The sequence below is a fragment of the Centruroides vittatus genome, unplaced genomic scaffold, assembly GCF_030686945.1.
Source record: "Centruroides vittatus isolate TY-2023 unplaced genomic scaffold, ASM3068694v2 scaffold_1167, whole genome shotgun sequence".
NCBI lineage: Eukaryota > Metazoa > Arthropoda > Arachnida > Scorpiones > Buthidae > Centruroides > Centruroides vittatus.
Window position 1 is genome coordinate 2,094,484 of NW_027122671.1, and position 27,138 is coordinate 2,121,621.

At 27.3% G+C, this 27,138-nt stretch overlaps 1 protein-coding gene across 4 annotated transcripts; it reads left to right on the forward strand.

Annotated features, from left to right (window-relative positions):
* Window positions 1-752: 752 nt before the first annotated feature.
* On the forward strand, window positions 753-26,810 carry LOC136986730 (transforming growth factor-beta-induced protein ig-h3-like). Of its 4 annotated transcripts, none has more exons than XM_067284321.1 (12): window positions 753-778; window positions 946-990; window positions 10,768-10,866; window positions 11,035-11,099; window positions 12,128-12,276; window positions 12,467-12,643; window positions 12,893-13,190; window positions 13,302-13,511; window positions 13,588-13,904; window positions 21,417-21,553; window positions 21,626-21,797; window positions 26,532-26,810. In XM_067284321.1, the coding sequence occupies exons 1-12, from the start codon at window positions 768-770 to the stop codon at window positions 26,796-26,798; spliced, it is 1,947 nt and encodes a 648-aa protein (XP_067140422.1). In that variant the 5' UTR covers window positions 753-767; the 3' UTR covers window positions 26,799-26,810. The 4 variants fall into 4 exon arrangements, with proteins under 4 accessions (XP_067140422.1, XP_067140423.1, XP_067140421.1 ...); XM_067284322.1 differs by lacking the exon at window positions 753-778 and adding an exon at window positions 10,129-10,255 and having other exon boundaries at window positions 967-990; XM_067284320.1 differs by lacking the exons at window positions 753-778; window positions 946-990 and adding an exon at window positions 8,511-8,731.
* Window positions 26,811-27,138: the final 328 nt, after the last annotated feature.

The following is a 27,138-nucleotide window of genomic DNA, read 5'->3' on the forward strand; positions in this document are numbered from 1 at the left end:
ATTATGTCCATAATATTCGAGTTATGGATATTTTATTATCAACCTGCTGTTTTAAATGATGATAGCAGTTTTATCTTTTTCTTAGCTCGCTACTTCCAATTAATAAGCCAATAATAAAGTGAAAATAATTTGTAATATGATGATGATAAACAGAATTTACGAGATTTTCGATCGTTGGCTTAAAATTATTTTAATATTAAATTTCTTAAAATTTAAAAAAAAAAATAATATTGTAACGAAGGCCATAATTATTGTTAACGAGCTATTTTAACAACTTATCTAAGGTTTTTATTATTATATTTATGTTTTTATTTATTTTTAAAACCTGTAAACAGTGAATAAAATTGTAAATCGCTTAATTTTTTTTTTTTTTAACGTGGTAAAGAAATAAAAATATTTTAAAGTTTAAATTACATTTGAACTTGTTACATATTCATTTATGAAAAATTAAGGTTTGTAGTTTAGTAATTTTTAATCAATTTTATTTATTTATGAATGAGTGAAAATTCGATTTTCATGATAATAAATAATATATTTATATATATATTCGATTTAATTAAACTCTGGAATTTATTCCGTTCGTAAGTCAAAGCATTGCTTATTCTAAATTAATCGCCAGATATAACATAATTAAGTAATATCGAATGCATCTCTAACAAAATATTTATTAAATAATTATTTCTTCCATTTAATATAAGTACTAATTGTGTTATTTCGGCTCAAGATATTTATTTTTTCCCTTAATAATAGAGCGATTTTGGTTCAAGATGCTTGTCGGGTAAATATATTATAGGTTCTTTAAACAATGATTTTTCTTAAAACCCCAGTGATTTAGAAATTTGAATTTTGATTGTTCCATAAATATTAATAAGGAAACTTCTCTAACTTAAAATATCTTTTTATTTTTTCGAATTATTTATGAAATTATCGACATATTTTATCAAGCTCCATAGGCAAGAAACATCTCCAGGAATTTATTAAATATGTCAGGTATGAAGTTATTAAACCCCATATTGATTAATCAGCGCGAATAAAAAAAAAAAAAAAAAAAAATTCGGTTAATGTTACCTATGGTTCCAAGATGGCGGCTCGTCTGATTCCAGCAAGGAAACAGTGGGGACGCACGTTCTAACCTAACCTAACCTATTCTAATAAATTACCATAATTATTACCAACATAATTATTAGAATAGGTTAGGTTAGGTTAGAACGTGCGTCCCCACTGTTTCCTTACTGAAATCAGACGAGCCGCCATCTTGGAACCATAGGTAACATTAACCGAAGATTCAAAATTATAAAAATAAATAAATATTTTTATAATTTTGAATTTTACACTCGTACAATTAACATTACGTTATTGTTTTATCCAAAGATTTCGATTTTTGCGACTATAAATTGTTATTCCATTTTTATCATTCTTTCCTCCTCTTGAATTTATTATTTCGTACATTTTTTCTCTGCATAAATAGATTTTATAAATTATAATTTCGCGTTTCATTGCCAACTTTTACAATTTACAATCTAAATTTCACGATATATTGACAAAAGAAAGAAAGAAAAAAAAAAAACATTGATATTACAATATTTCAATTTTAAATTTTCAAATTCTCGTCAGAAATAATGTTTTTAGAAGATTGCTTGCAGTTTGACAAGCAAGTATGTATATATTATTATTTTTCTTTACCATTTTCAAACTTATTGGGCATATGACAAGTCTTGAAACTTCTTCGATTTATTCAAACGACTGTTTTCCTTTTTTTATTTTTTACCTTTTGAAAAATTGACACTGTCAAATTTTTGCAGCTCTTAATGGACTTTTTCCTATTTTTCATTTAACATTTATTCCTGTCATATCAAAAGATATTATTAAAAAATAACTGTATAAATTTTTCATTATTTAAATATATTATTACTATAAATATTTTTCCATTTCATTTATTTATTTATTCATTTATTAAATTTATAAATTAGTTTACAGTTATTAGCTGTGTTTTTAATATTTTAATTATTTAATGCTTTATACGTATCTTTCCTTTAAAATATTCTACTAATTGAATTTTTCTAGATAATTTAGTTTTTTTTTACATGACATAAATAGGTTAAATGCTTTAATGTAACATTATTTATTACTACAATATAAAATATTTCTTCAGTTATTTCGAAGTAAAATTCAATTACAAGTAACCGGGTTTCATCATTTTCCTATAGTGAAACTTTTAAGAGGTTATAAAAGTTATTAAAATAATATAATTTGTATAATAAATAAAACAAAAAAATTAATACGAGAAAGAAATTTTATTTTATTAATAATAATAATAATAATAAAATAATCGGAAATTAAATTCCGGATTGAATAAAATTATTTGAATCTGCAAAAATTATCTTCAATTTTCCATTTTATTATTATTCTTTTTAAATAAATTGTTAGCCAAATACTTTATTCTTCTAATATTGGAAAAAAGGACTGTTCAAACAATTTCGATTTCATGGAAAATATTTTCAAATATTCGAAATTTCTTCAGCATTTTCTATTATGTAAAATATCTTTTTGTTACGCCTATCCGTTAAATCTTCCTTCATGTTGCACAATGTCAATATCTTGAATGTTTTCGACTTAGTTTTCAATTTTCCGAACTTGCTTAAAAACATTTCTTCCATACTTATATTATGTAAAATTTTCTACTCGTAGTATTTGCAATTTTTTCTTTCATTGTTGGAAAACAGTCGAAAATAACTTTAACAAGATATACTTTCTTATTCCTTTTGTTTTTCATAAAATGATATTCCTTTGTTTCCACGATAAGAATTTATTATCTATTTTCTGTTTCTTAATAGTTTTATTTATTTATTTTTATGACGTTCGAATATATAATTTATATTTCGGTTATCAGATTTTGATCTTCACAATTAAATCGTTTCCATATCTAACACCGTATTATTCTTCTCTTCTTGTATCTCGTTATGGTAGCTACTTATATGTGTACATTATACATAAACAAAAGTAAAAGAATAAATAAGATATATCTTCTTAATATTCTGTTTTTTTATTCTTTTACTTGGATATACTCGAAACGAGAACAAATTCCTAACAAAACTTGTTATTATCTGCATTAAAACAACGCTTTTTTTCTTTCTCTTTTCTAATTTCATTTGTGGTTTCCTTCTTTGTTCCGGCTCTAATTAGCTATAGAATCAGATCTATCTTAAGTAAACCAATCTTCTCCTTTTTCTGTAACTTATATCTTCGTTGGATGTCGAAACATTCCAGTAATTGAACCAAATTATTTTAATTACTTTTATAAAATTGTCTCTACTTTACTCTTTTAAATACTTTACTCGTTCGATCATACGAACATAAAAAGAAAGATGAGCAATAGAAGATAAGCAAGAGGAAGATGCTATAGGAATTGTGTTTTTTATACAATATATATATATATAATCTGTTGTCAATTGAACGTTTATTTGAGAAATAATTTAATGAATCTATAAAAAATATATTCTGCTGTAAAATATATACTTTATCCGTTCAAACTTTCGTTTCTCAAATATCATATTTCTCTAGAACAGCAATCTAAATCAATTTTATATCAAACGATAAGTAAATATGAGTCGGATAAACACATAAAATCTAAATATAGTTTATCGAGAGAAAATATATATATATATATTATATATATTTAACTTAAATGCAAAAAATAAAGTACTATATTTATAAAATTTTAGTATTAATAATAATAGATAAACCCTTATGTTTCATTAATATTTTTTTCAATTTTCAACTGAATTGTATGATGATTAATTAGGGGCGATTAAAAGAAAAAAACCATTTCACAAATTCAGAAGAAACACGAAAAAAATACATAAAAGTATCTTGATAAGACGTTCTCGAGAAGAATTTTTAACATCTTCTGCATATTGAAGTGGACGAGGATCTGAAAATAAAGGTCGATTGTGCCGTGACCCTATTCAACTAGTTTATTCGATCCCGAGATATGAAAAAGGACGAATTATGAAGAGACTTTTATGTTTTTTAGTGTTTCTTCTGAACTTGTGAAAATTTTTACTGTAGTTATCGTCCCGGTTTTATATTTTTATTTTAAGATTAATTAATTTAGTCTCGTTTCGTGCCGGTTAAACAGAGCGTAACGGTAGGGAGGCGTAAGTAAAGTACGGAAGTTTTCATCCAATATAAAATTATGCAAAACAATGACGTATCCAGATATTGAGAAAATGTGCTCTGTTATGTATAAATGCCAGATCGAAATTTAGTTGGTGTTTACACTTCTTTCCTTCAAAGAAAATGCATTATACCGCACGTATCTGAGGCGTGCGGTATAATGCCAATAATAATTATCGAGACGTTAATCCTCCGTTATATTTTTCAAAAGCTTTTAATCACAGAAAAATAAATGTTTTGCTCTTTACAAATTGATAATATCACTGTTTTAATGTTATATTTTTATAATGCTGTAATACAAATGCAATCTTTCTAACGAAAGTATTATTATCCACTATTGAGTATCGGATAAGAGTACCAAATCTTATTAAAAAATTTCCTTTAAATAAAATATTTTGGGTATTATTCGGTTTCAAATGAAACACTTTTATACATAAAAATATATTTTAATACCAAGCATTTAAAATTTGAAAAATAAACGAAGTATTGAAAGTATTAATGATATTTTAGAAGGGGAAATGCCGGAATTTTATGATTATGGATTGAATTAGTTGATATTTTTTGACATTTTTCTTTATAAGAATCGGCAGAAATAAGTTACTATATTCAATTTTGTTTCTTTTATTTTCTTCAAATAACAGTAAAGAGCAGTCATTTATTGAAAATATGAAACATCGTAGAATAACTTTCCAGAAATTCTTTGTTCATTATTGAAGAGTTCCAAGCAAATCTGCACTTTGATTTTTGTTATAAAGACTTCATTTTGAGAAATTTCTCGTTTAAATTCTAAGTATACAATTCCGACGGTTTCCTAAATAGCCACAGCCAATTTATTAGAGAGGACCGAATATTACATCTTCGGAATTCAAACCTATTAAACTTGCACCTAGCATTTTTGTCTCTTTAGGCTACGACGAAATTGCGTTTTGCTGCGAATTTTCAAACGTTGCTTCTCAAATCGCTTTCGGGCATAAGTGAAATGGTGAGCTTGTTTTCATTTAAATCAACTTACAGACAAGCATTTCCTGGCACAAAGCTGCAAACATCTTTCCATCTCTTTTAAAAAGAAAAAATATGCCGCGGGTCGGTCCGGACGAAAATCTGATACCAGTTGATTACTTCCGATTCTCTAGATTGGAGAAACTTTGATGTGAACTAGCTCATTACACCACTGCAATCGCCTGTTTGCGGATTTATCTTCTCAAAGTAGCAGTCGGTTCCATTATACACAACGCAAAATTTCTCTCTAAATTAATTCACTATCAAATTTACTAATAATCTACCGCATATTTTGACTTCTCTTATTGTTTTTTCCGCCTAAATTTTAATTACTAATTGATTTATAAGTAATTATCTAAGATACAATTTTAAAACAGTAAAATAGATGATAATCAATGTTAATAACAGAAATACTTATGATGAATTTAATTTTTTCAACCTTTAATATGGGAATTGTAACTGTAAATATATATAAAAAAAATATAACAACTATTTTAAAGGGATGAAAATATCTTGTATTTAATTTTATTAATAACAAGACTGATGTAATTTGGGATCGACCGGAAATAAATATCTAATTTAATTTAAGCCGCTTTAAGGCATCGTTTGCCATCTAGCGGGAACAAAAAGAACTTAATGATATCTGTCCAAGTAATTTAATTTTATCAATTCTATAGCGATTTAAATAGTGACACGGAGGAAAATTTAAAGGGAGAAATTTGTATCAAATGTCATTCTAATGTGCAGCCGACTGAAATTTGCGAGAGTCTAATCATTTCCAGCATCTTTTCCTTCCATTATATCACTGCACTATAATGTAGTTTGGAAAGCATTCCACAGTCCATTACCAGTCGATTTTCTACATTTTTATAGATCTAAAACTCTGCTCTCTTCTCACTTACTAATAATAGTAGATAGAGTTTTCCCATTTAATTGCTGGGCGATATCAAATTTATAAAGCGACGGCACTTCTGACCCACTTGGAATCTCTTTCAAGTATTTTGGCAGAGTTATCGCTTTAGTTAGTAAATAATGCCGACCTTGTGTGCGAATGACATCATAACCACGTAACGGTATCATCACACGTATCTAAGGTGTCCCCTCGTTATTTTTCACTTTACTCTTCGTCTTAATTAAAATTCCTGCTTATTAACTAATTTACGAATTTATTGATAATTACACTACGTAGAAAATTCGTTCTTTAAGGGCTTGTTTAGAGCTCGGACAAATTTCCTTCGTTTTATAAAAAATCCCAGTAGAATTTCCATACTATTTTAGTTTATTTCGAACGTTTTCGTACGGTTTTTGCCGTCTTAAATGGAAGAATGTTAATGTTATTGATATTTCTTAGAAAGGCGAATGAATAAGTTCAGTCACTTGCATACATTTCGAATACAAAACTGCAATCCTACTTATTTGCCTGATGCTATATTCTGATTTCCCTTTACTTGCCAATTGGCTATTCCCATGGAATGTCTCTCTCAACATTACAAAATTAGTACGAATCGGATGGGTTTAAATATTTTATAATAAATTTATTATTCTAATAGCGAATCAAACTTTTTTTTTTTTATTAAACTCGACTCTTATTCCACTAGACGACATCTAGTGTCTGTAAAATAAATCAAAAGGGAGGAACTATCTGTCGACATCACGCCCAGAGTTACTTTATCACATCCCATGTCACGGGGATACGTGACATCACGGAAAAGATGCGTGATGCGTGTGATGATGCTCTTGGCGCAAGTTTTAAAATTAATCTTATTTTTAAGGCAATCAGATTCCTGTAAATATTAAAATGGTTTTTAAACGACCTGTTTAATCATTTTTTTCCTCACTCCATACGCTTGTTTACTTCTGTTGAATTAATTAGGGAAAGAAACAGATGCAAAAACCAATCCCGATCAAATTACCTTGGTTATGGTGCTGAGATAATCGAAATGGGTGGAGATCGTTACAGATATTTATCAAGCGAATGGGAGTGGTTTGTATTTAAACAAGCGAATAATTCAAATTTTACTACATTCTTAAGTTGTAAATATAATATTCATATTATAATTCGTTATTTTAGGCCGTTATTTTAGGCTAAAAAAAAATGAAGATAAGAAATTATCGTGAGAAAAACGTCACGTTTTCATCCAACTTATCCTAAAATGCTTCATTAAAATTAACGTGACTTCCTTGTTAGATATAAGCTATTGATGATAAGCTTCTTGATTGCGATCGACTGACTCCTACACAAATTTGTTGTTGACAAAATAAAGATGCTGAAAATTCAGGCTTTATAATGTAGGCTAGTAAAAAATTATTATATTAAAAGCTCCATTTGCTTTTTTCCAGATTATTCGGGTGGAGCGTGAAAACAGTATCTATAGCTTTAAAATGAGAGCCGACAGACTTTACGACTTTTCGCCCACGTGAACAAAATAATCCCCCGGAGAAACGACCCATTTGGTTATTATCCAATTATATAATTACAAAAACGATATTAAAAGAAAAATTTTCTTTGTCTCAATTTAGCTCTCAAGCTTTTTTTAGCATTATTTTGTTGTAAACAACGTTCTTTCTCAAGCTCTCTCTCTCTCCCCTCTTCCCTTCACACTTTTGTTCGGATAGGACAAGAATTTTAAGAGGTGTGACTCGTAGATTTACTGTCCTCTGCCTCTGTCATTAGTGAAATAATGAAAAGCGATCGCCTACATTATATAGCAGATATGATCATTAAATTGGCCATGAAGTGCGACTGTAGGTGGCCAAACTAATCTTAATGCCACCTCAATTCTATATTATAGAATTAGACAAATAAAGTTGATTATACAGAGAACTGAAAAAAAATAAATCTCGATGGTAATGATTCTTTATCCAATTATAAAGAAGATAATGTCTATAAACGGAAATCGATTTATTTCTTTAAGAAAGATTTCTATGTTTATGTTGATGAATAAAGGGTTAAAAGGAGAAAGTTGCCACCCAAAGCTATTTTTACGTTCTCGTTTAAGGAGAAACCCGTTTCAAAACAGTTTTTTTCTTCCCCATTTGTTTTTCGCATAACTTTATTAAATCGAGATAAAAATCTCTCTTTTTTGACGTTTATTGTTCATAAAATATTCTTCCAATAAGAAATACATAAATCTCGATAACGTATACTCAATCTGTATACATTATTCCCATCCAGTCGGTACGGTTACTGCGCAAGAACGCGTTCACTTTTTTTTTAATCCAGCTTTATTATAGAAAATACGTAATTTTAAAAAATTTTTCACGAGGGGTGCTTCCCTCCAAACAATTTCAATTACCCTCCCAGTGAGCAATGACATTCGTGACGTCACACTTTCCGCCTACATCGGCGCATGCGATGTAGAATCAAGGCCGTATTTAATTCCTTTATCTGGCGCGGTAGCCAAACTCCGATTTCAGTTTTGTGTCAAGAAGTTGAATACCTAAGCCACCGTTGTGACGTCATCATGAAGCATTTTTGTTTGTTTTCACTTTTTATACATTTTGTTGTGGCCAAACGAATTTCTAATTGGCACATAAAGATAGCCCAAAGTCAAGGGTAAGGCTAAATATATACTGTATATTCTATACTCAACTTTTGCCAATTTACTTTTAAATATATTTAAAGTCCGAGATATAATTAAGAAATAATTTTAAAAAATTTTTTAATGTTCTTTTAATTGTTTTAAATTAAATTGTCAAAGTTCAAGACTGTGATTTTTACCTTGTATAATGTACGTCATTTTTATATTATTTAAAAATTTAATTTTATTCCATAATACAACATTAATTTCCATAACTAACCCAAATTTAAAATTAACTTTTTTAGTGGAAAAAAAACATTTTTTTAAAATATCATTTCCATTCTAAATAATTGTTATTATATTATATTATATTTCAAAACAACTATTATTTTTTTTCAAGAGCGTATTTTACATTAATTTTACAAGGAAATGTAAAATTAATGTAAAAATACTCGTTTGAGTATAGCAATTTCTTTTCTAATAATCCGAAGGTTAATGATGTATATATAATGGGCTATTATAAATAAAAGGTGTTTTAAAAATAATTTTATTTTTCATTTTAAAAAAGGAAATTGTCAAATTTTACATGACGCGCCATTTATCACGAAATGTATCTCTGAAGGGCAGAGAATGTTTGTGATCTACATTTTAAATATTTTAAAATATGTTTACGTTAAAGAAATGACACCTTTCGAGTTATATATATACATACATACGAGCCATTAAAATTTTACTTTGTTGCAGTTTTAAATATGTACAAAGCAATGCTTACATTTAATGCGCCGCATGTAATTCTACTTTAATAAATATATTAATGTTTATTGCCGTTTTCTGCTAGAAATTATAAGTTTATACAGCATTAAATTGTTTATATTTAAGAAATAAGTACTTATACCACGACCGAATATTCATAAACAACTTTTATAAACTGTCCAGTGCACTCGGACGTTTGCTCTTTCTCTCTGAAAAAATAAAATATGATCTGCAACATGTTCGAGTTTTTTTTCTCCTTTATGGAAATAAAAACAAATTCAGAATAACGTTTTATATATTAATAGTTATAAAAAAAAAGTAATTAAATCTTTACGGAGTTTTTTCTTCTTTACTTAAAAGAGCAATAACACCAAACCACGTGATCCTACATAAATAATTTAAAATATTAGAGAAATGATAATCGATCTTCTGTTAGTGTGTTTAAAGTAAATAAATTTAAACAATTTTACGAGGAAGAATAAATCCAATAATTTATTTCGAAACTCCAGTTAAATGCTACTTATATATCGGAAATGGCTCGAGCAGTTTATTTTAATCGGATGTGAAATTTATACTGTTTATACTATTTTAAAATGGTTAGAAGTTCTCGAGATTTATTATATGCATACTTCTTTTATTATGCTAATTAATCACGCTAAGCTTAAAATTGTATATAAAGTTCGAAAGAAAAGCGATAGATGGCGGTATCTGACGTCAACAACGAAACGTGAGAAAGTAGAGAAACACGTGGTGATGTAGATTACCAAATGAGTAGGATTAATGATTCAGTCGAGCGCCAAATGAATGTAAGTCAATAACAGCTGTAATGACTCATTTGTGATCAGATTGCCCAGTAGAAATGAAATAAATTAAAGGAGCTTCTTCCTTTAAACAGAGCCATTTAACAAGTATCAAATAACGTGTCCTGTTCACTGCTTTAATTCAAAACTGGACTCCTTCTTTTTGGATAAAATAAAAAAATTAAAAAAAATTAATAATAATAAATTAAATTCAGACCTTGTTATAAGTTTCGAAACTCCGATTCTTTTTCTTCCATATAACGCTTCAGATATTATTTTTCACGCTGATGTCTGTTATATGGAAAAGTAATTTTAAATATGATACACTTAATATCAAAAAATGAATGGGTATACAATATTTCTTTTGAATTATTCAACAAAATTTGGCATTTGGGGGTTATTTACCCGATAATTTCGGGATCTGTAATAAATGTTCTTACCGTTAAAGAAACATTAGCTTATAAAAACGAAAATATTTCTTTTATAAATATATACATAAAAAAATATTCCTCCCGCAGACCAAATACTTGTGTAGTAGAAGAAATTCCCGAAACGTCTCATAAATATTGGACAGAATGTAAATATTGGACAAACAGAGAAATCTGTGGAATTAATTCGTAAGTTTTTAACAAAGATAATTCAATAACTATCATTTCAATTATATGTTGTTTCACTTAATATTTTTCAACAATTTTATTATTTTCAAAAAATTATTTAAATATAAAAGAGGTATTTACATTTCATTATATCATTCGATAGATTAAATACATTTAATGCATTTCCAGGATTATCAGATACGAATGTTGTGAAGGCTATATTCAAGTTGAAGGCAAACCTGGTTGTACTGGAGGTATTAACAACAAGTTCTTAATTTTATTTTTAGTAGTAGATTTAAATCAAATATTTCAAAGGCATTTAAGAATTTATTTATTGTTTCCTTTGCATGTTTGAAATTTCTATTTTATTTCTGATCTAAATATGAATGTTTATTTCAATTATTTTAGGAATTTTTCTAAATGCTGAAAGATTACTGTATATGAGATTAATAATTTAACCTTCATTACTTGGTCTTAGCATTATTATAGAACAAAATAAATTGTAATAAAACTTTGGGGAAAAAATATCAAAACATAAAATTTATTTATTGTATAAAATGAAATGAAAAATATTTTTTATTTTGTTACTTAATTAGAGATTAAAATTTTATTAGCTATTTAATTTTAATGCCTTTGTACCTTAATTATGTATCTTTGGAAAAAACTTGAAACCTAAAGATGTTATCTACAAAGTAATAAATATTGAGAGATTTGAAATGAATAATAATTAGTTAGAAATTGTTTTGAATGTTTTATGTAGATATTTCAATTAAAATAATCAATTAAACATTAATTTTTTTGTAGTAAAATTTAGAATAATAATTTGAATGATATAAAGAATTTAAAATCACAATATTTCTAACATTATGAACATATTAGAAAATACAAATACATTTGTATAATGACCGTATTGGTCTCTCCTCAAATGATAAACGGAAATATCTTTTTGAGTAACATTTCAATAAAAAAAAATTTAAACAGTGGTTACAGTATGTTCAGAATTAAAGCTTTTAACAATGATTTTAATGTATTAGTAGTTAACACTTTTTTAAATCTAGAGAATAAACATTCTATCATTTAAAAGTGAGAGCAAAATATAAAAATTTTAAAACCTAGATTATAGGTCCCATCTATTTTTACCTTGTCGATCTCCAGAAACAGAATAATTGACAATAAATTTAATTATAATACTATATTCTGCAATGTTTTTAAATTAAGTTGCATTCTTTATATTCTCTAGTTCTATTATTATTTTAATAAAGCAGTTTTTTTTTTTTTTCAGTGAAACCAATGTCTAATGTATTAGATACAGCAAGGGACCTTGGAGCGACTAAGTTTGTAGAATATTTAATTCGTGGTGGATTTTCCCAGCAACTGATACAAGGAGAGAAGGCTGTTACATTATTTGCTCCTACAAATGAAGCATTTGAAGTATTTTAAATATATAATACACATACATACATATTATTTTAATACTTTCTCATTTTCAAAATGTAGTTAATAACTATCTAGACTAAAATACAGTTTTAATATTTAATAAATTTAAAGATATATATATATTATTCACTTTAAGTTCATCAAAATAATTTTAAATTTTTATGTATTTTAATCATTGTATTAGGCAATGGATTTGAATTATATTAGTTCTTTAGAAGAAAGCATTAATGAAAGGAGATCGCCATATCTCGGCTATCATATTATTGAAAATAAATTACTGAGTCGAGAATTGCATGGTAATACTGAAGCAGAAACATTGTATAGTGGAAAAAAATTAAGAATTAGTCGTTTTGGAAATGGAGTAAGTTTACAGAATAGACATTAAAAAATTTTCAAATAGCTTATTAAAAAAAATAAAATACTATTTTAACAGAAAAGCTTATATATCTTAAGTTACATATAGTTACTTCAAATTACAATAAATCATAAAGTAAAAATTAATTTAAATTATTATTCATTTTCAATGAATTTTCTTATAAATAAATTGTCTTTACCCATACTTTTAAAATGCATTAAAAATAATAAAATATAAATCTCTAATGCTGTTTAGATGATGACTGTAGATTGTGCTCTTGTTGTACGTAAAGATCAACAAGCCACCAATGGGATTGTCCATCTTATTGATAAAGTACTCGTTCCACCACCATCTAGAGGACTTTCAAGTATTCCAGAAATTATATTTACCGACGGAAGATTTCGTGAAATGGCTCAATTAATGATAGAAACCAATTATGTGAATGAACTAAGAGCTAATGGGCCTTTCACTATTTTGGCTCCAACTGATGAAACATTTTACAAAATGCGTGAAAATGGAATATCTTTTTCCAACAACAAAGAAGCAAAAAGAGGTAATTTTGAAATATATTCAGAAGTAATAAATGTTTATGAATTATTATTGAAAACAAAATGTAATTCTGCTGATTGAAAGCATTCAATGTAATTTATTTCTATGATTTTAGCACTTTTGAGAAATCACATTATCCCACATGCTGTGTGTCCATCAGTTGTCATTGATAAACATCATCTCACAACACTTGGAGGTGGAGTTTTAGAATTGCATTGTAATAAATCTGGTTTATATGCAAATGATGCAACACTGAAGAAAGAAACATTAATAGCTAGTAATGGAATGATTCAAGTTTTAGAAAATGTTATTATTCCTGACAGAGGTAAACTATTTTGTAATCAAAAATTAATAAATTTACCATAAATGTCAGCTTAATATTTTAATTAAATATTTCACAGCTAGAAGCCTGGAAGATTTAATGAAGAAGAATTCTGATAAAATTGATATATTTTTAAAAATTTTAAAAAAAGCAAATATGGAATCTATACTTAATAGTGCAAATCTTACAGTAACTATATTTGCACCATCGGATGCTGCATTTGAAACATTGGATGAATCAGAATTAAACCAATTGATGTCAGATGTAGAAAAAGCACGTGAATTAATTAATTATCATGTTGTCCATGGTAGACATCGATCTGACAATATAGCAGACAACCAAAAAGTCTTGACTTTAGATAGGCAGAATCATCTTCGACTAAAAGTTTACAGAAAGGTAAAGTTAAATGCAAAGTTTTATCATATAAATAAATATATAACAATCTAAAATACTATGGTGGTGGTGGTAAAAAGTATGGATTGCATCCATAGGCAATGCATTTACTATTATTTTGAGCAATAGATTTAAGATATGTACTCCAAAACTCTTCAACCTGAGTGTAGAAGAGTAAGTAGGCTTACATTTTGGCATTTTTTTTGGTCAATATGTGGAAAATTCTTGATGAGACACAGGATGTTATGCTGGACAGGAGGAGGTGAAGATATAAAATGGTTCCACTTGGGTGTACTATAGATTGCTCCCTATAGAATTTCGAGACTGAGTATATATTTGAACTCGAGACCGAGACAAGTTCAACGATAACTTTCTTATTTTTGGTTTCCAGTCCAAAAGTAGGGTATTGTTGAACTCGTCTCGGCCCTGAGTTCAAATATATACTCAATGTCCTGAAATTCCATAGGGAGCAATCTATAGTATCCCCTTCAACTCCTTCACATATAAAATTGTGTCCTTCTGCATCTTAATCAAATGTACTTATATTCACTGTTCCAAGATCACAGATTGAAATGCCAGGCAGGATAATCTGTCTAGCACATCAGAATTGTCTTCAGAAGTGTAACATTAAGAACTTTGTATATACCAATCAACATATGCTGAAATGTAAGCCTACTTCCACCTCCTCCTCCTCCTTCCATATTCATGCACTTCATAAACCTTCAACCTACTTTTGAATCCATCATTAAAAATAATAATAAATGCATTATGTACTGACACATTCCTAATCTAAAATAGATTATGAAAGATCATTATAAACATAATAATTTTAGTTGTATGATGAAGTTAAAATTAATAAATTTTTGTTATACTTATATGATTAGTTAAAGAAATTGATATATATTAATTAATCAGATAATTTAACAAAGTTATTTTAATATATAAATTCTTACTTACAAATATTATAATTTTTTCATCTGGAAATCTGAAATTTAGTATTAATCTAATGTGGCTGGCCATAAGTCCCAAATTAGATGAGACACTCCCACATTTGAGCTTAAAATGTCCCACTATCTCCCAAATATTTGCCAGGATACTGAACATTGTGCTTTAGAGGTACAACATAAAGAATGTTCCTCCTGATGACCTCAATTCACTGACTGAACAATGCCACTTCATATAGGGTGCATTGACAATTAATTGAACAGTCTGTTGCAAGATGGAATTTCTCTTGTTATGTGTAGTAAAATTATAAGTCAACCAATACTCCAATACAATATTCTGATGCAGCTTCAGCAGTATCATTCAACCTATAATCTGGTGGTTGGTCTTGCTGGGACTAATGCACTCACTGGAAGGATTTCTCATAAATGGACTTATTGGTCTTGTTGACTTTTCTTAACCATAAATTTAGACATCTATACTGTTACAACATTGCTTCTTATGAAATGCAACATTGATGCCTCTGATACTGGGAACAATTGCAAGTAACTACACAAGGTATTCAAACAGCACTTGGATCTTGCGTAAAAAAATTCACCCATTAGTGAAACATTGTGCAACAAATGTGTTTCCAGCAGAGGACACAGTTCCAAACACTTCATTGATTGTGTGGCAGTTGGATTGAAGTAAATCATGAGACAATTTGAATTCACAATTGTCACAATTCAGTTTTTGTAGTATCCTGGTATCCCGTATATCCTGAAAATGTATCTTGTTCCAGTATCCATTATAGTTAATTGTTGATATAAAGTTGCAAACAACAGGGTTACTATATTAATAGTAGTTTAAAAATTAAACATCTAAGCAGATGCTGATCTGAAAAGAAAAAAATTGATCATTTTCTTCCTCCCAGATCTCTCTTGTACAGACACTTCACTGTTGTTGATTTGTAGTCAATGTATATTGTATTGTGCTAAGAGAAACAGGGAAAGAAAGTTGAGTGGTATAGGGGAGTCAGGTATAGGTGGAGGGGTATATATGAATACCTGAAATTATCAAAACACAAACATCTCACTTTTGCTCACAAAAAAATATGGCCACTATTATGTTACTAATTAATTTGCATGACTCAACTGAAATTTATGTTTTATTTGGCCAAATACAATCTGATTGAACGAGCTATAATGAAATAGTGAAAAAAATATAGATGTTTGTTATTTAGTGTAATTAATAGATATGAATAAGTCTCATTAGAGTAGACAAACAGCATGTTAAACTCTGTCTATCATTATATTGCATTTGGCATAAAGTAAATACTGTTAGATGGCATTATAAAAAGGATTTTAATGCCATCTGACAGTGTTTATTTGTCTATTATTAAATAAGTCTCAATATGTGATAAGCCAGTAAATAAACAGTAAAGTAACAATAAATTTCTGATTTTCCAAAAGTTTAATGTTTTAACACTTGATATAAGTTTTAATATTGTATAAATTCAAAATTGACTACTTCAATTGAGAATTAAGTTCTGTAACATTTCAAATATTATTATTTTATAATACAATTAACTTATACAAAAAATAATTTTTAAATGTTTTGTAAACATAAGCTTTAAATTTAAGCTTCAACAATCAATACCATGATGAGTTTGATTTTCTGAATTTAATATTCAAATAATAAGCAATTTTTTTACTTCAATTTTATGCAAATCTGATAAATAAATAAATTCAATTTATTTTACTATTAAATAATTGTGGAAAGAATGACTTCTAAATTGTTTTATTTATTTATTTTTTTTCTTGAACCTAATAAGCCTAATATTTTTAAAGCCAAGATATCTGATTCTTTAGGCCAAGATTAGTAATCTTTCAAATATTAATAAAAAAAGTCTTATAACAGTTATATTGTAATTATTCTAAAAAGACATTAAAATGTTAGACAATTACTTGCAATTTTAATTTCATTATGCATTTCCATTTAAATGCAATTACTGTTTTCATAAATATGTACTGTACTTGTGCAATATCTGGCTTTCAATTTTTTTTAGCATGTAGTATTTTTTAGGCTTATCATAATATTTTTTTCTCAAGCCAGGACAATTTTGAAAAAATACTCTCAACAGAAAATAAAGCCTTCTAGGATAAGTACCTATGATTGAAAAGACTACGTAAAAAAAAAGAACAATGAGTTAAAAGCAATTTTTAATAACTCAACTGAACATATTTTATTATTATTAATATTTATCATTAGTATGAACTTTCTTTAAAGATTTTTTTGACTTAAATCAGTACCATTAAAATATGACAATATATTTGAGGAAATTCTTATTGTACTAGGCTTGCCTTATGTTTTGCACATTTCAAGTGATTTTTAACGTTTGAATGCCCACCATGAGTTATTACTGAAAATTCTGAAAAGCACAGTTCATATTTCACTTTGTCAATATGATTGCAGACTTTTCTCAATCATCAGTAAATACATGGTTTCTTTTTGGCATTTTGGAGATTATATTAATTTAATGTATAGTACAAAATAATTGCAAATGCCAACTAGCAGTTTGAACTGGACTAAGATAGGACATGCGCAACAATGACATGACTAGTGTAAGTTTCAGTGTTTCAACTCTAATTGAAAAAAAATATCTAAAAAATGAAATAAAAATATCTGGATCTCATAGGCTACATGCTATTATAAATTCTGTGAATAAATATCTGAATTAAAAAATAAAACATTAAATTCATTTGGCCATAAACCATAAATTTTCAGGGAAACATCTAGACAACATTAAAAGTACTTAGATCTAGATACAAAATATTTAGATTGGCAACAGTATGTGTAACAGAGGGGATTATTCAGTTGCCAAATTGCCATTTTACCTGAGGCTGCACTATTTTTACTTCTTGTATATTCTGCACTTTGTCATTTTTTCCTGGTTATTTGGTAAAATTTTAAAACTGGATGGGACGCTGGGACCACATCATCAAACTGAGACGTCTGGTAAGCCTAAGTATTTTTGTTGTGCTAGTAATTTGTTTTTTAGCATTATTATATGATATGAATTTTGGAAATTTTCCAACAAATTATTCTCCTTCAGTTGCATTTATTAAAAATATTAGAATGAATTGATCACTTCACAGAAAAATCCTTTTCAAGGTTCATAGCTATACTTTATCCGAAAATTTCTGATTCCTACAACCCATGTTCAGCCAAAATAGAAAACTATACATATGTTAAAAATTATACCTTCAAGCAAATCTGTCAGAAAATAAAATATTTTACTTTATTTTATACACAGCTATGCAATACAATAGAGTTGTGATTTACAGTTCTTTGTTTTTTTCAAAATTTATCGACTACTATAAATATGACAAATAATAAATTTTGCATGCTATATTCAAACAAACTCAAACTTATATTCTTAACTCAAAAGAATCAAATAATCACTGAATAATATTTTTCCCAATTACTCGAAAAATGTCACTTGCTACATGACACTTGAAGTTGTTTAATATAGTACAATAAAAACAATTTTTAAGATTTAGGATTATTTTCATAAACTCATTTTTAAATTATATTTCTTATGCATGTAATTATAAAAAGGCAGTCAACATTTTCTTAGATTTTAATGTGTTTCTGAGAGATGATTAGTCTCAATTATTTACATGAATCTGTTTTTGTTCTATGAACTAAATCCATACATGAATCATGATTTACACTGTAATGTAAACTTATTGTGGCAATAAATCTTTAGACTTATACTGTTTAAAAAACTGAAACTTAAAACCAGATATTTCACAAGTATAACAAGAATATCTGAAAACTGTATTATATAATAAAACTTTCTTACAAATTGAAACAAATAAGCTTTATCAATTTCTCAGAAAGAAAATCAATTCTGAATGTATTCAACAGTCTCTAGATATATATAAAATATCAAACAAGTGTTTTTCTTTACAGAAAATTTAAGTATTTATTTTGAAAAATTGTAATTTTTAAAGAAATTGAGATGATTTATATTGAAAAATATTTTATATAGCATAGATTTTTAATGTTTAAATTAAGTGACATTTATTCTATACAATAATTTTCAATTATTTATATAAAGTTTTATAATTTAAAATTAATTTATTATAGTTAGGGTGATTATGTAAATGTAATATTCACTTGATACTGGTGTAAAGTTCTATGCTAGACTAAAGTCAAAGTATACTTACTAAAAACAATTATTTTATCATGAATTTGTGTTGTTAATGTACTACAAATCTATATTGAAAAGTTCCTGATTATATAAAACATATTTAATTTTACTGTTTTCTACAGTATAATGTAAATGTTATGATTGAATTCTAATGTTTATGAACTTTTATATAGTGTAAGTGATATGATTATGGATTCTTATTGTTTGAATTTGTACAGATTCCTGGTAAATCCAGGAATCTGTACAAATGATTGTCTGGTTCCCTTCAGGAATAAAAAAAAATTTTTTAAGATTATTTTTCAATTTAGGGGCATTCAACCTACAATTTAGGAAGATTTCTGGATAAATTATAGGTTGAAACTCTCTAAATTGGAAGATGATCTTCAAAGAATCCTTTTTATTCCAAGAGGGAAATAGAGAATCATGCTCAACCTTGAAGGTCATAATCTATAAAATTTCTTTAATTTCCAACTAAGGATATTTACAACAGATATTCCTAAAAACCAAGATTACAGGAGTATAAATGTGATAATGTTAATAAGATAAGTAAACAAATTTAATCACTTTTTTTCATGTATTTATTGAATAGAATAGTTTGTAAAAAAATGTAGAAACTCAGTATAGTTTGTAAAAAAATGGTGAGAAAACTGTTAGATTCTTACAGAAGCAGCTTTATTAGAATTCTCAATTCTACTCTAACCAGCTAACTTGATTATCTTAAACATTTTAAAATCTTTGTAATTTAATTTTATAATATCTGTTGTGATTTTATAAAAATACAATGCTAAATCTTCTTTTTCCTTGTATACCTTTTAATACCTTGTATATTTATTTGTAACAGAAGTTTTATTCACTATTGAACAAAATTTAAATTTAAGCTGCATTATTTTCAAACTTCTTTTTAGTTCAGATAAATCAGATTTATTAACTGGGAAAGTGTAACTAACCAGAGAAAAATATTTTTGTTTTTTATTAAATTTTACGCTGTTTTAATATTGCAGTTTATTATTTCATTAGCATGCAGGTAAATCACATTACTTTACTTTATATAACAACATAAAATATAGACACAGCATCAAACAATATAAATAATTGCTTCATATGTTCATGAACAACATAAAATTTATATTTTCACACAAAAATACATATTCTAAACATACACAAATGAAGTTTAGTCTGGAAAAATGCAAAACTATTCAATATAGAATAAGAATCAAATTTTATTCAGAATGCTTATAAGCAGTTTCGAGATAGATTTTTAATTGTAAATGTGAAAGAAGAAAGATAAACCAAAAGTATTGCCAAAAGATTTTAAGCAAAATAATTACTGTAGTATGAAAATACTTTTTAAACAGATCAAAGTAAAAAAATTTCATGTAAATATGTAAATGAATCTTCAAACCAACTTCACTGCCTGTAACCGGTGTGCTTCAAGATTTTCCATGCCAATGGTTAATTTCAACTGGAAATTCAAATTTGAATAGAGAATCCCATAGCACCTGAAGAAGAACCACATTAGGTTTGAAAACGTTTGCAAAGTCCTCTGCTTTCATTGGAGAAGAAGCACACCGGTTACAGGCAGTGAGGTTGGCTTAATTCATTTACCTATTCCGGTGTTAAAATATTTCTTTCTAAATATGTAAAACCTTAGCATTATCATAGTGAAGAATCAAAAAACAAAGTATATTTTTGATATTTATAAACAAACAGTTAAATTTTTACAATTGTAAAAATTTTTTAAAAATCCTGTTTTATAACTTAGAAATTCAGAATTTACAAAATGGAATGATTTTATCTTTATATAAATAAAACAGCATTTTTACAAGGAATAATCCTTGTAAAAATGTTGTTATATTACATGCTTGTTTTTATATTATTTTTTAATACTTGTAGACAGTTTATTTTAAGTGTATAAAACAATGATAAATGTAGTTTTTTATATTTTATTTTTGTCTATTTGTATTATGTTGCTATTTTGTTTGTTTTTAATCATGGGTCTAATGGTTTTTAGGGAGAGTTTATTGCTTGGCAACAGACATTAGATATTATTTATTTAAAAAAAATTATTCAAATAAGCATTAGGACTTAAAAGCAAAGCTCCTTTTCTGAATAAATAATTTTTGATATCTATAAATAAAAAATAATTTAGAATTAATAAGTACTTATTAATAACATTAAAAAAGTTACTATAGAATAATCATAATGCTTGATATATAAATTTATTACTAAAATAGTTGAAGCTAAATTGAACAGAATTTTTAATTATTTTATTTATTTAAATAATTATATATTAAAGGATAATAAAACATTAAGATAGTTGTGTGATATTTATCAGAATTATATTATATTAGTAGATAGTGCTTTATTTTAAACAGGCTATAGGTATAGAATCTGCTGTGGTAAAAAGGCCTAACATAGAAGGAGAAAATGGTGTACTTCATATTGTTGACAAAGTATTAACCCAACCAAGTACAAGTATCTTGGAAGTTGTTGAAACTACAGGTGACTTTAGGTAAGTATAAAATAAGTAAACCAGTGGCTTTACAATTCAATGATAATTTTCTAATAATCTAATGTCTTTTAGTATGTTTGCTGATGCAATTCACCGTGTGAGACGAGAAGATCCAAAATTTCTTAGCATGGAATCTAAAACTGATACGACTTTTACACTTTTTGCACCTGTCAATAAAGCATTTCATAAACTGCATAAAGATAAATTGAGATCTTTAATGAGAAACAAGAGGAATTTGAAAAAAGTAGGTTACTTTTTCAAATATTTAAATTAAGTTAACAATAGACTAAATGTGTTAATAGTGCTCAATGATATTAGATAAATATGAAAGAAAATGAACTTGATATATCAAAAATTAATTATATTTAATACACTTAAAATAAAAAATTAAATTCTAACACATGATGATTCTTAAAATTCCATAAATATAAATACATGTTACTAGACTAAAAATTCATAGAATGGTGATGCCTTTTAGGATAAGGCATATAAGTTAAACACTTTCAATTACTAAGATCAAATGCTACTTGCTTCAAAAGAATATTCATCTTAAATTAAATGATTATTTTAATTTTAAATAAAAAATATATCAGGAGAATAACCATACTGAATATATTATTCTTTTTCTCATTCCATTCACTCTATCTAAAACAATTTAAAATTATTTGTTGGTATCTGAGATTAGCATTCTTTTCTTCATTATCATATCCTAACTTTGATATTCTAAATTTTTGCTTACTAGAGTAATATTGGATGACATTTCATTTTAAACCCTGTTATATTAGAAATATTATTCTCATAAATAAATAATCTATAAATGAACAAATGCTGCTAATCAATTAAAACTGGTGATATCATAATATTAGCTCTTTGTATCAATGGTGTACTACAGTTATAATTTCATAAACTTTCAAATATGAAGTGTGAATTCTTTACTTTAACTTACAAATATACAGTGCAAGAAATTAGATTCCTAATAAAATTTTACATTTATATCAGTGAAACATTGCAAGGAATTCATTGCACTTTTATGATTTCTGCCTAGTCAAACCCTGATATATAATCTTTTTTTAGATGTATTAGAAGCATTACAAAGTAATTATCAGTTGTGATCATTTACAACAATGATTCCCAAACTTTTTTGAGCCACCACTCCCTTACCCCTCCCTTGGTTGTGTAAACTTATGCCCAATGCTCCCTAACCTGTTTTCCCTTGTGAGAAAGGCCTAGAAAAACTTTTATAAGAATATTTCCATGACCCTAACTCTGTCTTTACTGTACTGTACATTGCATTTAATGGTTTCCAGATAAGGAAAGCAACGTTTATTCTTACCTGTTTTAATGGAAGAAAGGGAAAGGTTGTCAGTAGTGTTGCCACCTTTTCAAAATCACTGACCCAGATGGCAGGTCAGGTTTGTTTGAACACAAGTCCCCGATGCATGCGCAATGTCATTTTACCATGCAAAGAATAATGTGAACGTGCATGCCAGTTCTAAACCAGTTAGGACTTGTGGTGTAGGAGTAACTTAAATTAAGAAATGAAATAACTTGGCCTTACAGGCAGAGTGAAGAAGGAAAAAATGGGGGGTCGACAGGATTTCTACGAAATCCCAGACAAAGTCAATAGTTAACCTGGACAATGAGTTAAAAACTGGATGGGTAGTAACACTAGTTGTCAGTGACCCCAACTCTTGCCTACAGACAGTGTGTTCGGTCAGGACCCTAATTCCAGTGCCTCTTTGTTGTAAACACACAATTTGCTACCAAAAGAAAAAAAAGCTGGTAATAATGCCATACTCAGTGTATTTTTCCTTCCTGATATTCAATATATGGTGTGAAGATCAAGTTGTATTGTATAAATGAAATTGGCTAATCAATAAATAAACTAATTTTTTCAATATTAAAATTAAGTTCCAAACTTTGGAAAAATGTAAATTTTTACAACTATGGAGATTATTTAATAATAAATAGGCTGACCATACTTTCTTGATACCAGGACAGGACAAGGAGCTAAAGATGATAGATATAGGAGCACTCTTATTAAAATTTTGTCACAAAATATAGATGGGCATTATTAACAGTTTGTTAGTATATTATTACTGATATTACTTTAATGGCATAAAAAAGAACATGTAAATTTCTCAAAAACATCAGTTTTTATTTTCAAAAACCATTTTATTAAATTTTGGTATCATATTGTAATTGTTAGGTTGATGTAGAAAGTTTCCTATTGATAGAATCAAACCAAGCATATTTTTCACGTGGACTTATTTTGCTGTCATTATTTTGTTTATGTTCTGGTCACTCACAATTTTATTGTAAACTTATCTTGTAAGTTGCAATTTTGCTTTATAATTAGCATCCTTTTTGTAGCTTCAATATTTAATTTTGACTTCGCTTTTCACCACACGAATTCACAAGTAAGAATATTCTTTCTACAGAAGCTATAGTTTTTGAAAAACAAAGGACTAATTTTATCAAATTATTAAAATCTTGTAATTCAAGATTCTTTTCATGCATTTCATTAAATATTTTGTCCCATCTGTCTGCTGTGTCAATTATTTATTTTTTCTTCATTTAATAATAACCAAACATTTGAAAAAATTGTCTTTATTAGCCATTGATCAATTTCATCTGTTTCTGTTTGTGTAATATATTCCTTAAATTTGTTGAAACTATTCTGTAAGCTATATTTGCACCATATCTTCCTCACTAGTTTCCATTCAAATTTTTGACCCTTATCAAAGCAAAATAAACACATTTGTAACAAATCTCAACTTCAGATTACAATATACAAAATATTTAATATAGAAACTACAGAGCCAAGTTTTTTAATTTTCAACAAATAGGACAAAAGTAAAATTTTACTAAAACAACAAGATGGTCTGGACAGAGCAAAAAACTACTGTTCCATTCTAAGCAGTGTGGTCAGTCTATTAGTAATCACAGAAAAAATACATTTAAAAATAGGCTCTTGATATGTTTATCCAGCCTGATTATTGTTGAAACTTATTGCCCCATTACGAAATCACAATTGATGCTTATTTGTATGAAACTATTTTGCAGTACTATATACCAGGGGTGGCCAACTTTTGTGCACAAAAGATCTACTTTTTATCGTAAAAATGTGTCATGATCGACTTGTTGTCATAGGCATAATCTAAGTGGGGAGGAGGAGTGTGAAATACATACTATGTTTATACACAGGTTTCAGTACAAAGTGCATTCACTGCTTATGAGTCGAATCATAACTGCATGCATACAGTTGCGTTCGGTTACAAATATACATTAAGTCAAGACATTGCTAGCGATCGACCAAAATTGGCTTGGCGATCGACTTGTTGGCCACCCCTGCTATATACAGTCGACTCCGCATAAGTCGACACCCAGATAACTCGTCACTCGTAGATTATGTAGTCAGTTTCTTGTGGTCTTGGCCGACTTACATAGGCATTAATGTTATTAACCTTAAAAAACTTGGTTTAATCGACATCGTTTAACTGGTCACCACTGGATAAATCAATATACTTTTTCTATTTCACACTTTTTAGAATTCTGATAAGTCGACTCCCCCCTGAAAAATGAGTTCACACCACACAGCTTATTGTAAGGTGTGAACTCATTTTCTCAGGAGGGGAGTCGACTTATCAGATGTCTAAAAAGTGTGAAACAGAAAAAGTATGTTGATTTATCCAGTGGTGACGAATTAAATGATGTCAAGTAAACAGAGTTTTTTAACATTAATAACATTAATGCCTATGTAAGTTGGCCAGGACCACAAAAACTGACTATGTAACCGACGAGTGACGAGTTATCCGGGTGTCAACTTATGTGGAGTCGACTGTATTTATTATTTATCCATTTTTGAAAGATAATATTAAAAATTATATATAAATTCTAAGAATTAAGTAAGGATTTTTAAAAATAATAAGATTACTGTATTAAATTTTCTATATTAAACTCCCGATTATCTGTGTGCAGATTATCTGGTTTGCGGATTATCCGTGCATGAATTTAATTTAAAAAAAATAATTATATGTGTATGTATTTTTTAAATAGTTACAACACAGTCCTGAATTCTGTTGACACTTTGTTGGAGTACATTGACCAATGGGAATTCGAGTGTAACGACATAATAACTCTTAGAAAAATTCAAAATATTAAAAAATCATTAAAAGATTCCTGCAAACCATAATAATGAGCATTAAACATGTTAAAATAATTGTCTGCCTTAGAAATGTATATGTTGTATTTTAGAAATGAATAATTATAGTTTGGATTATCCGTGCCACCTCTCCCCACCATTAGCCTGGATAATTGGGAGTTTACTGTCTATTAGTTGTAATTTCTTAAAATTTATTAACTATGATAACTACATTTATTTTTATAATTCTGTTTTTGCAAAATGATGATGATAAATTAGCAACCAAACCGATGTGAATATACATTAGCTGAAATTAGTCTGATTTTTTAATATGATATTCAGAAAAATTTTAACTACATATATATTCTAGAAACATACAATTTATGCTATGTAATATTTTCTGATATAATTAAATTTTACTTTTTATATAGAAATTTATTGATAGAAATTCAGATGTAGATAAATGATTATGTAAATGTCAATATTTATTCTACTAAACTTTACAAGTACTAGTTTTAAAATATTATGTAACAGTAATTTTAAACATTAACAACCTAATAGAAAAAAATTGTTAAACTCTGACACACAATCCATTTATGTAGAAAAATACCTCTGAAAACCAACCGATACTCGACCTTGATCCAAATAGTAGTTAAGTCCCTTTTATAAAAGCTAGCAGTTTATTCCAAGAAACAAAAAGGATCTAATTTCAAATATTAATCATATTATTAATGCTAAAGTTTCAAAAATTAGCTGTAAATTTATCATTGGAAAATTTCATTTTAAGATAAGTAATTTAAGTTATTGATTTAAACTTTTGTTTTAATTTTTCAGGTAATTCAGAATCATGTAGTTGACAACATGTATTCAACAGGATCTTTCAAATCCCAGTTAATGTATGATTTAAAAACAGAATTTCAAACAGTACACGTACATAAGGAAAAAGGTGAACTGATGGTAAATGATGCTCACGTAATTGAGTCTGATGTGCTTGCAACAGATGGTATCATTCATTGCATTGATAAAATTCTTCTTCCAGAAACAAAAAGAAAATCAAAATCTATGAATTCAAAATTGATTCAGCGTAAACACAGTGAATAAAAATAAAACAAATCGTTTGATTTCAAAAAAAAAATCTTTTAAACAATAAATGTAACATTTAACGATTTCAAATTTCACCAAAATTTTTATAAAACCTGTGATAAAAATTTATATCATTATTTAATATTTCATCATAATATATTTATTAATATTATTACAAAATACTCAATATCAAATGTTTTATAATAAAATTCAATACTTTGCAAATTTTTGAACATTTTTCCATTTTTGCATAATGTTTATAAAAATGTTTTTCTAAGATTAATTTCAAAATGTATATTTTGGCTACATTATTGAATATATTTGTAAGTTTTGTAACTATATTTAAAATAAAATTTCA